The 12,153-nt window shown below is 39.9% G+C and overlaps 1 protein-coding gene across 9 annotated transcripts in view; it reads right to left on the bottom strand.

Annotated features, from left to right (window-relative positions):
* The window catches only part of RNF17 (ring finger protein 17), a 115,086-nt gene that overhangs the window by 34,798 nt on the left and 68,135 nt on the right, over positions 1-12,153 (bottom strand). For all 9 annotated transcript variants that reach the window (XM_044927265.2, XM_025262767.3, XM_044927266.2 and 6 more), the window contains 3 exons: positions 4,184-4,414; positions 3,396-3,546; positions 3,135-3,253 (listed from right to left, as the gene is read on the bottom strand). In XM_044927265.2, coding sequence (XP_044783200.1) covers positions 3,135-3,253; positions 3,396-3,546; positions 4,184-4,414 — 501 coding nt within the window. The remainder of the gene's footprint in view (positions 1-3,134; positions 3,254-3,395; positions 3,547-4,183; positions 4,415-12,153) is intronic.

Genomic DNA, 12,153 nt, shown 5'->3' with positions numbered 1-12,153 from the left:
GAAAGGACTGATGTGGAAACTGAAGCTCCAATACTTTGGACACCTGATGGGAAGAAGAGACTCACTGGAAAAGACCCTGATGCTGGGTAAGGTTGGAAGGCAGGAGGAGAAGGGGAAGACAGAAGAGGAGATGGTTGGATGGCATCACCGACTTGATGGACATGAGTCTGAGCAAGCTCCGGGAGTTGGTGATGGACAGGGAAGCCTGGCGTGCTGTAGTCTATGGGGTTGCAAAGAGTCAGACACAACTGAGTGACTGAAGTGATGGAATTGTAAACTTAAAAATGTAAATTTTATGTTAGTGCATACTTTACCACAATAAAAAGAAATCTATACAAAAAGATTTCTCAGAAGGGTAGTAAAACATAGCGGTTAGTATGCTGGTTCTAGAATTCGAACTCTTATAATCCCAGTTCAACAGTTAGATGTATTACTCTGGATTATAAAATATTTAACCTCATTAAGACTCAATTTTCTTGTCTTTAAATAATACCTTGCTGCTGCTACTGTTGCTGCTAAGTCGCTTCAGTCGTGTCCGACTCTGTGCGACCCCATAGATGGCAGCCCACCAGGCCCCGCCATCCCTGGGATTCTCCAGGCAAGAACACTGGAGTGGGTTGCCATTTCCTTCTCCAATGCATGAAAGTGAAAAGTGAAAGTGAAGTCACCCAGTCGTGTCCGACTCTTAGCGACCCCATGGACTGCAGCCTACCAGGCTCCTCTGTCCATGGGATTTTCCAGGCAAGAGTGGGTTGCCATTGCCTTCTCCAAATAATACCTTAGTCATAGCTTAAAGGTTTGCTGTGATGATTAAGCAAAATAAGGCCTGTTAAGGCCATTAATATATGGTCCAGACATGCTTAAGGCTATTATTCCACTCTTGAAATGGTGGTATTCCACTGTAGTCCTTAAGTCATCTGATTCAAGGTGTCTACAGGAATGCATTCTCTACCAAGTTGGGTACGGTAAAGGGATTGATAGAATTCTGTTCTATCAATGAACAGAGGGTACAGCCTCCACAACAAAGGGTAAAAGGACAGCATCAAGAAAGGTAGGAGCGGCAGAGACACATTCTTGCCAGGTAAAGACCCACACCCTAGCTGCTGCGATCCATAACCAGGAGGAATCACAAAGATATAAATCTCTTCTCTGAGGAGCCAGGGATTCGAGCTCTACATGAGACACCCAAACCCCTAGATTCTACACAGGAGAGATTCCCAAAACACCTGGCTTTGAAATCCAATAGGGAATATGACCAGGAAAACTAGAGAAGAGCAGAGAACAGAAAAATTGCTCTTACAGGGCCTGTGCCCAGACTAAAAACAAGTGCAAAAACACCACACTGAAAAGTGCATGGACAACATACGAAGAGTACCCTCTTACTAAATCTTAAAGCATCTGCTGGAGAGACAGGAACCACCTGGGATGTTTCCCAGGGATGGAGACACTGGCAGGAACTTTTTTTTGTTATCTCTGGCTACCTTGTTCTCGCCAGTACTGGAATTCTCCCTCTAACCAGTCAGCACCAACAGGTCTCCCATGCTGAAAGTCCTGCCCACTACACTCCTGAGCCTCAGCTGGACCTCAGAGCCACCCAAACAACAGGTCTGTCCCCCAGTGCCCAGCTGCTGCTGCAGCCCTGCCACCACAGAAGGAGATACCCACAGAGGGGTCACCCCTAGAGTGCCGGGCTGTGGTGGCCAGGCAGGTACCCCTGAGTCCCATTGGGCATCTCCTACATAAGGCCACTCTGCCAAGACTGGAAGAGACAACTGATTTACCTACTGTGTAGAAACAGACAGAGAACTAGGCCAAATGAGACAAAGGAATATGCTCTAACCAAAAGAATAAGATTAAAACATCAGAAAAAGAACTAAACAAAACAGAGATAAGCAATCTCCCTGATAGAGACTGAAAAGTAATCATAAAGATGCTTGCCAAACTCAGGTGAGGCTTCCCAGGGGGTGCCAGTGGTAAAAGAATCCGCCTGCCAATGCAGAAGATACAAGAGACGCGAGTTCGATCCCTGGGTTGGGAAGATCCCCTGGAGGATAGCTTGGCAACCCACTCCAGTATTTTTGCCTGGAGAATCCCATGGACAGAGGAGCTTGATGGGCTGCAGTCCATAGAGTCACAAAGAGTTGGACACTACTGAAGTGACTTAGTACGCATGCAAACTCAGAAGAAGAATGGAAGACCACCACAAGAACAACAATAAAGAGGCAGAAAGTATAAGAAAGCACAAAACAGAAGTTGCAACTGAATGAAAAATGCACTGTGAAGTGAAGTTGCTCAGTCGTGTCCGACTCTTAGCGACCCCATGGACTGCGGCCTACCAGGCTCCTCCATCCATGGGATTTTCCAGGCAAGAGTACTGGAGTGGGGTGCCATTGCCTTCTCCGAGAAAAATGCACTACAGGGGGGTTCAATAGCAGACTGGATGAGGATGAAGAGCGAATCAGCAAGCAGAAGACAAAGCAGTCCTCACCCAGACAGCAACAAAATGAAAAAAAAAAAAAAAAAAATGAAAATAACTTAAGGAACTTTGGAGGCAACAAGAGGTGGAATAACATTTGCATTATAGGAATCCGAGACGAAGAAGGGGATAAAGAACCAGAAAAATTTTTTGTAAAGTGGCTAAAATTTCCCTAATCTGGGGAAGCAAACAGATACCCGGGTCTAGGAAACCCATGAGAGTTCTAATAAGATGAACCCAAAGGATCACATCAAGACGCATTATAGTTAGAGTGGTAAAAGCTAAGGATAAAGAAAAAATCCTAAAAGCAGCAAGAGAAAAACATCTTGTTATGTACATGGGAATCCCCATAAGGCAGTGAGTGGACTTATCAGCAGAAACTTTTTTATTCCCATCTTCATCTGTGTCTCAAGTTTCTTTCTTAACAGTTTGAAATTAATCTAGATACCTGTTGTACTCATCTATCGCTCTCTCCTTAATACCACCAAAGTTTATGTGCTTTGTATTTTTTCCTTCCTGCTTCCCCAAACCTTAAAATTAACTAGATCTTTATGAAAATTTCAGAATATGTCAGCAAAATAAAAACAGATCAGAATCCAAAAAGAAAAATACTTAAAATCATATTAGTCACGAGAAATTTTACTCAGATAAAAACTACCTTATATCAACAAGAGAGCATTCCAAAGATAATCTTCCCATTGTCTTTAGGTTTTCTTGAAGTTCTCTTAAACAGTTAATGTTCACTACTAGTTCAACACCCACGTCATACAGCAAGACCTATGAAAACAATAACTTTTAAGTCTATGGAAAAATAATGCTTTAATTTTTTTTTTTTTGCAAACTGAAAAGCATAATAAAAATTGCATGAAAATACAAAATGCATTTACTTTCTTGATTATATTTTTAACTCTGCATTTACCTCTACCAATGTGTCTGTAACCATTCTGATGATCTGGCCCCTTCGCCACTGATTTTTATCTGGGATATTAACAGCACAGTGCATATCATTTTCCCATTTAACAGGTTCCCATTTTGAGTTTTCATAAGCAGCAACCATCTTTTCTCCTAAACTATGTAAAGAAAAAAATTTTTAATCTCTGAAACTTTCTTGTAACGTACAATTCTCTGACCTCCCTCCCTCGTTCTATTCCAAACAAACTGGATGCCTCCTTCCTCCTTGAGCACCTGAGCACATTTCTACTGCAGGGTCTTGAACTAGCTCTTCCCTCTGCCTGATATGAGTGCCCTCCAGGCATCTTTAAGGCTCGCTTCCTCACTGCCTTGAGGATTTATCTCAAGTGTTACTGACTCTGTGAGGTCTTCCTGCCCAGGTGCTTTATTTTTCTTGTCTTCATCATCATCTCCTGCTGTAGGTAACTTTCTTTGTTCACTGTCATTCCCTCTACTAGAATGTAAGCTCCATGACTGCACAAACTTGTCCATGTTTTTATCACTGTTTCCCCAACAGCTGTAATACTGGCTGTCAAATAACAGGTGCTCAATAAGCCTTTGTGGAATATATAAATCTTCATACAATAAAAATAATCAGTTAATATACTATTTGTATACTGTTAACTAGTTTTTAAGTGACCATTTAGCTGAAATAGTTTTGTACTTTTAAAATTCTGTATTTATGAGTTCTAGATCTTTGAAATAAAATACAGAAAATAAACTATATGCACAATATATTTTCCTTGGATGTTATACCTATGAAGCAAGTTTTCTGTTAATAACCACTGAACATAGATCTTCTCAGGAGACACTATATTGCAGATGTGCACAGGCAGTTCCTTATTATAAAGTGACTGCAGATCCTCACTAGGTAGAGATTTTGCAAACAGAGGATTTATTAAGTTGTTTACTTCATTTGAAATAATTTCTTCTGGAGAAGGATCCCACACTTCAATATGCTTTTTAGAATTATCTTTGAGGGTATATCTGGAAAAAAAAAACCCATTAGCAATATGAATAGTTTGCAAAATATTTATGTTTTTATTTGGTTAGATCTAGAGATAAACAAGTTTTAGTTATGATTCACTGCTTTGCAGTTTTGATATTAACAGCAATTTTAGTCTTCTTAAAAAAGAGTTCTTAATGACTAACAAAGGACAAAAAGGAAAAAAAACATGTAAAATCCAGGGTTTCTACTTTAAAAACAGTTTAAAATACCAAGTGTGCTAATAATTTCATCATTCCTTACTGATATTTTGTACTCGCCAAAGAACAGAATTATTCAGGATTTTTTTTGGTAACTTGAATACTTCTCTTTGCCTAAAAGTTATCAAACTGTTTGTCAATGAGAATACAAGTGGAAAACAATTGTTATTTTAAAATCTGTTAACAAGCAAAATTACTGAATTAAGCATTTAGAACCAAAGGGGCTAAGTTTTTCCTTCTCAGTCTATTGGATACTTTTCATTCCTTATTTGACATGAACTCTGAGCCTAAACTAGCTACTCTTGCCTTCTTGAAATGTTCTCTTTCTTTGGTTCCTGGTTTTTCTCTAATCTCAGGTTCCTGATCTACCATTTTTCTGGGCTTCTCTCTCCTTTAAGTGATAATGCTCAGAGTTGCATGTTCATCTATGGAGATTGAGATGATTGATGAAAATGATGGACTCATTTATCATGGATATGTTTACTCCCCATCTGATTCACCCAATCAGGTCTCTCTCTCTTCTATGCTCCAGATCTCGATACTTATTTCTTTCATTCAACTAATACTTAATGGGTACATACTGTGAGCCAAGAGTCCTAGGTTCCAGAGATACAGCAGTGGACAAAATAAGCAGGGTCCAGTCCTCCAGGATCTTATGGTATTACGATAGTGAGTGATCACATAATTACACAAAAAATAAATTTCAAAGAACAAGGGAATAGGCCAATGAAATCTAACCTATTCTTGGAGCTGGAGAAGGTTTCTTTGATTAAGTGACATTTCAATTAAGATTTTAAAAGGACAAGCAGAAGTTAGGGAGGCATTCCAGAAACCAAAGGAAAAATATGTAGCTTTGGCATAGTAAAGTAATAGGTCATGGCATGAACCTTGAAGCACACAGGAGCCAGATTATTTGGGAAACATTATGTTTTATTTTATAAAGGATAGTGTGCACGTATGATACAGGTGAGCCCAACAGACTAGACTGTGGGACTTCAATTTCCTTTCTTCTTACTCCTTAGGTGCTCAGGGAAAACACTGATCAAGGGAAACTCACGTTCTAATTTGAGGACAGGCAACAGATATAATCTGCTGGAGGAGGGCATGGCAACCCACTCCAGTATTGTTGCCTAGAGAATCTCATGGGCAGAGAAGCCTGGTGGGCTACAGTTCATGGGGGTCACAGAGAGTAGAACACAACTGAATGACTTACACACACACAGAACAGATACAATGGAAACAGTAAGACTGGTTGCAGTCTGCAGGAATCAGCAATCTGGGTATTGAAGGACAAGGAAACTGACTGGGGCTGCCAGAGCAGTAGGGTGGGTTTACAATAACTGGTTCCCTGGGAAGGTTTGCAAAGCAATGTGCTTCCCCTGCCTCAATTATTTTTAATCAGAGGACAACTGCTTTACAATGTTGTGCTGATTTCTGCCATACATCAACATGAATCAGCTGTAGGTATTCACATGTTCCCTCTGTCTTGAACTTCCCTCCCTGTCCGATCCCTCTAGTTTGTCACACAGCTCCAGGCTAAGCTCCCTGCACTATATAGCAACTTCGCATCACCAATCTATTTTACAAATGGTAATGTACATATTTCAATGCTACTCTCTCAATTTTTCCCACCCTCTTCTTGCCCCACTATGTCCATATGTCTGTTCATTGTGTCTGAGTCTCTATTCCTGTCCTGCAAATAGGTTCATGGGTATCATTTTTCTAGATTCCATATATATGTGATAATATATGGTATTTGTTTTTTTCTTTTCTGACTTACTTCACTCTGTGTAACAGGTTCTAGGTTCATCCACCTCACTAGAACTGACTCAAATTCATTCCTTTTTATGGCTGAGTAATATTCCATTGTATATATGTACCACAACTTCTTTTCCATTTACCTGTCGACAGACATCTAGGTTACTTCGATGTCCAGGCTATTGTATACAGTGCTGCAATGAACACTGGGGTACATGTTATCTTTTTCAATTATGGTTTTCTCAGGGTATATGCCCAATAGTGGGACTGTTGGGTCATATGGCAGTTTCATTCCTAGTTTTTTAAGAAATTGTCATACTGTTATCAATTTACATTCCCACCAGCATACAACGTTTCCATTTTCTCCACATTCTCTCCAGCATTTACTGTTAGCAGATTTTCTGACGATGACCATTCTGATGGGTGTATGGTGATCTCACTGAGGTTTTGATTTGCATTTTTCTAATAATGAGCAATGTTGAGCTTTTTTTGATGTATTTATTAGCCATCTGGATGTCTTATTTGAGGAAATAAGTGACTGCTTAGGTCTTGTGCCCATTCTCTGATTAGGTTGTTTTTCTGATGTTGAACTGCATGAACTATTTGTATATTTTGTCAGTTGCTTCATTTGAATTATCTTCTCCTATTCTGAAGGTTCTCTTTTCATCTTGTTTATGGTTTCCTTTGTTGTGCAAAATCTTTCAAGTTTAATTAGATCCCATTTGTTTATTTTTGTTTTTATTTCCATTACTGCAGGAGGTGGGTCATAGAAGATCTTGCCGTGACTTATGTCAACATTTTCAAAAGTATTTTAACTTAAATTAGTTAAGATCACTGACTCCTACTCTCATTTCTTGGTCTAAGTATTCTAGGTGCTTGGCTAAGAGGAGCTGACTTTGAAACACATTTAATTTGGATTTAGTGGGATACAGTTTTGTGGTTGACCACCACTTCCCTGTGGAGTTATGCTACTGCTAGCCATCTTGGTATGGGAATGGATTCCAGAAATACTCCTAAGACCTTTAATGTCACAACATGAAAATATAAGGTTCAATATAAAGGAAATATACCACTATGAGGAGGATGCTGGAGACAAACTATTTAATCAGTACAGTGAGCCACTACATGCTTGTTAATCTGGTGTAACAATGCTTCTTTTTTATACTTAAACATGTCCCAGTTTGGACAAGAATTAGGGTTACCCTATTAATAAGTGAATTAAATCAAATCAATACATTAATAAATATCAGTTTAAACTATATTAAAGATTCATTAAAATAAAACTTGAAGTGTCTTGAATATTACATACATAATGTATATATAATATATATATGTGTATATAATGTATATAAGTAAATATTGTGCAGGTATAATGATGTAACAGATTACAATCTCAAGAGATAACCCTTAAACCTGCAAAGAACAGGGCTTTGAGGAGAGCAGATGTAAGAGGTGTGTTCCCTCCAGCAGTCCTTAAATCTTTACAGAATCACAAATCACCATATTCTGACCCACAGACCTGTTCCAGGAAGCCCTGACACTTGATGCAATGCAAAAAGGGGGTGCAAGCAGGCATCTTTAACACAAGCACAGGTGCCCATAGGAACCAGAAAAGTGACTAGAACGAGTGCAGTTGTGAGGGGGCACATTGTATGTAGGGAAGGGGAAACCCATGGGGAGCTTTCTTTTTTTAGTTTATTTTATTGAAGTATAGGTGATTTACAATGTTATGTTAATTTCTGCTGTCCAGTAAAGTGATTCAGTTATACATATACATAATTTTTTCATATTCTTTTCATCATGGTTTATCCCAGGATATTGAATATAGGTCTCTGTGCTATACAGTAAGACCTTGTTTATCCATTCAATGTATACTAGTTTGCATCTGCTAATGTGGGGAGCTTTCTGTTTACAAATTTGGCACCTAATTCCACTTTGAAGAAAACGCCTGAGGCCAGCTGAGGCTCTCCAGTCATCGGTGGCTCAGCTGGTAAAGAGGTGGCTTTACCAGTGGTAAAGTGCAGGTGGCTCCTGCAAAGCAGGAGACCCTGGTTCAATTCCTGGGTCAGAAAGATTCCCTGCAGAATAGACAGGATACCCACTCTAGTATTCTTGGGCTTCCCTGGTGGCTCAGATGGTAAAGAATCCGCCTGCAATGGGAGAGACCTGGGTTTGATCCCTGGGTTGCGAAGATCCCCGGGTCGCAAAGATCCCCTGGAGGAGGGCATGGCAACCCACTCCAATATTCTTGCCTAGAGAATCCCCACAGACAGAGGAGCCTGGCAGGCTACAGTCCATGGGGTCGCAAAGAGTCAGACACGAGTGAGCAACTAAGCACAGCACACAATGTATATATAATACATAAAAGAAATAATATTCACCTAAAATTAACTATGATTTTTAGAAATTTACATGACACTACCAATAACTGAGCTATGGTTCTAAAAACAACTGTAAAAAATTACCAATAAACGAATTTCAATCAACCACACTACAGAAAAGACATTTACTTTTCTGTTCTTGCCAAAGGAAATATCACCAAATCTGCCATTTCATGTGGTAATCAGTACACAGTTAAAAAATCTGTAAAAGTATTTTACAGGTGATTCTGAATTTTCTAATATTCACAGTATTTGTCAACTTTTGAAAATCTGTAATTTGTTGATTTCTTTTAACAGTCTACATAAATGATATAATTTTGCATACTTTTCCTGAATGGGGGCCTCCCAAATGTACAAATTTCAGGCCGACCCATGAACCTTGGATCTGCCCGTTAAGGAGTACAAGGTTGAGCATTTGGGAGTGAGGAATCATGCCTGCCTCTCTCTTCACCTCTCTTCCTTAGCTACTGCCATACCTGATCCTGAGGCTCCATCATGTGAGCCCTGCGGTCCTCCGGCCAAGGGCATGACCTACAGCTCACCGATCACTGCACAATGCTTTGCTTCCTGGGGATCCTCCCTCTGCTTTAACAGCCACAGGACCTCACACAACACGCCCAAAGAGGGTGTCCCTCCACTCTGTGTGTCGCCTCCACTCTCCCCACAAACCTGTGTCCTGTTCTCAGCAGAAGCACCCAAGATGTCCTTCAGTAAGTGATTGAATAAACAAACTGTGATACAACCAGACAATGGAATATTATTCAGTGCTAAAAAGCAATGAGCTATCAAGCCAGAAAAAGACACAGAGGAACCTTAAAAGCATATTACTAAACGAAAGAAGCCAATCTGAGAAGGCTAGATACTGTATGATTCCACCGTGGAAAAGACACAACTATGGAGGAGATAAAATGATCAGTGTTTGCCATAAGCTAGAGGGGAGGGAAGAATGTTAGGCTCTCACAGATTTTCAGGACAGTGGAAATACTCTGTATGACACTATAATGGTATATTCAAGTCACTACATAATGTCCCAAACCCACATAATATACATACAGTAACCCAAACTTTGGACTTTGATGATTCTGACATGTCAACAGAGTTTCACTGTTCCTTGTAAATACACCACTTTGCTGGTTGATAACGGTGGGGAGGCTGTGTCTATGTGGGGGCAGAAGCATAAAGGAACTCTGTATTTTTCCACTTTACGTTCTGGACCTAAAATGGCTACAAAAAATAGTCTATTTAACAAAATAAAAAGGATGACAACCCTAAATTTGAAATATGTAACTATAAAACATAAGAATACATAGGAGAAAATCTTTACAACCTTGGATTAGGCAAAGATTTCTCAGCTAAATACAAAGTGCCTGAATTATAAAAGAAAAAATTGCCAAACCGAACTTCAAAACCAGAACATTCAGCTCTTTAAAAGACACCTTAAGAAGCCAGATTGGAAGAAAGTATTTGCAAAGTACATGCCTAAAGAAAGACATGTCTAGAATATATAAACAGCTCTCATATTTCAATAATAATAAGCAACAGTTTTTAAAAAGGGCAAAACATCTGAAAAGATACTTCACCAAAGAAGAGATACAGATGGCAAATAAGCGCATGTTAAGATCTTTAATGTCATTCCGAGTTCACTTCAGTTCAGTCGTTCAGTCATGTCTGACTCTTTGCGACCCTGTGAATCACAGTACATCAGGCCTCCCTGTCCATCACCAACTCCCAGAGTTCACTCAAACTCACGGAAATTAAAATGAAAACCCCTATACTCCTATAAGAAGGGCTGATATAAACATAAAATGACAAGTCAAGTGCTAGCAAGAATGGAGAACAATAAAACTCTCATAAACATTTGGCAGGTTCTCATAAAGGCAGAAATAAATTTACCTTACAAACAGCAATTTTGCATACATACATATAGCTACACAAACACCTGTATGCAAATATTTACAGCAACTTTATTCACGAAATTTCCCCAAACTGGAAATAGCCCAAATGTCCATCAATTGGTAAACATATAATATTATGGTACATCCATACAATGAAATACGAGTGAGCAAAGCAATGTGAACTACCGGTGTAGGCAACATGACCTAATCTCAAAAGCATTATGCTAAATGGAAAGGTTGTTGTTGTTTAGTCACTCAGATGTGTCCGACTCTTTGTGACCAAATGGAAAAGCAAGACACAAAAAGGCCAAGTATTATATGACTCCATTTATATGAATGTGTGGAAAAGACAAAACTATGGAGACAGAAATTTGATCAGTAGCTGCCAAAGACTAGGTATGGAGGAAGGAGACTCACTACATAAAGAAACAAAGTGAACTTTGAGAAGTGATGGAAATAGTCTGCAACTTGACTGTAATGACAGCTGCATGATTATATGTGTTTATCAAAATTCATAACTTTACCTAAAAAGGGTAAACTTTTTTATTGTATATGTTATATATTTCATAACCCTATGTAAAAAAAAAGAAAACTCAGTCCAATACATTTAAATATTTCTTCTCCTTTCTCTCCCTCCCATGCTTAGGACCTACAGTGGAAAAGGCCAGCCCTCTCTTCTACTTCTGGTTCCACCAGTGTTGGGTGGGGGTAGGGGCGGGGGGGAGTTGGGCAGAGCCAGACCACACACTGGCCATGTCACGGCAGACCTCTGCTGGGTGTCGCTGCTTCTCTGGCATACCCTGATAGGCATCACTGTGGGTGTACTCAAATACTGGCTTTCTTAAGGGCTGTGTGATGGAGTTCTTCAGGAGACCCCTCAGGGGCCACTGCCCTGCACAAGTCCCTACCATAGAAGAACTGCTGTGTCCTGACTTCAAACCCTCCCACCTTTCTTACCACCACTCTGCCCTTCTGCTTCTGGGTCGCCTCAACCCCAAGGCTTTTAATCAGGACAGGCCTTTTAACCAGACCTGTCCTGGGTAAAAGCACAATGGTCAAGCCTGGTTCCCCTTTCAAGTATCCACTTGTGCCCAGGAAAAATTCCTATTTCTCCAGATGAGAATGCAGGCTACTCTACTATTTTGGTCACTCTCTACGCTGCCATTTCTCTTCGTGATTCTCTTCACAAACGGTTCAAGAGGCCACCTAAGCAGACATCCCACCTAAAATAAAATGTCAGTCTACTTTTCTCAGATGCACCCTCTATCTCCAGGAACCATTCTTGTTGTAGAGCCCCATAGGGATGAAGAAAAAAGCCACTCTGCTCCCACCTAGACTAAAGACTCCAATTATTTTTTTTTCTCATTTTACTGACCCATTAATAGGGAAAAACTCCTGTGTATAGTCTAAGCAGATCTCCAATGGGGAATGATACGCCAGTTTCCCTTCTTGTGAACAGTTTTACGTATCAACTAAAAATAAAAGT

The sequence above is a fragment of the Bubalus bubalis genome, chromosome 13 (genome assembly GCF_019923935.1).
Source record: "Bubalus bubalis isolate 160015118507 breed Murrah chromosome 13, NDDB_SH_1, whole genome shotgun sequence".
Classification (NCBI taxonomy): domain Eukaryota; kingdom Metazoa; phylum Chordata; class Mammalia; order Artiodactyla; family Bovidae; genus Bubalus; species Bubalus bubalis.
The sequence above is the reverse complement of the archived record's forward strand: the minus strand, read 5'-3'. Positions and strand labels throughout refer to the sequence as shown.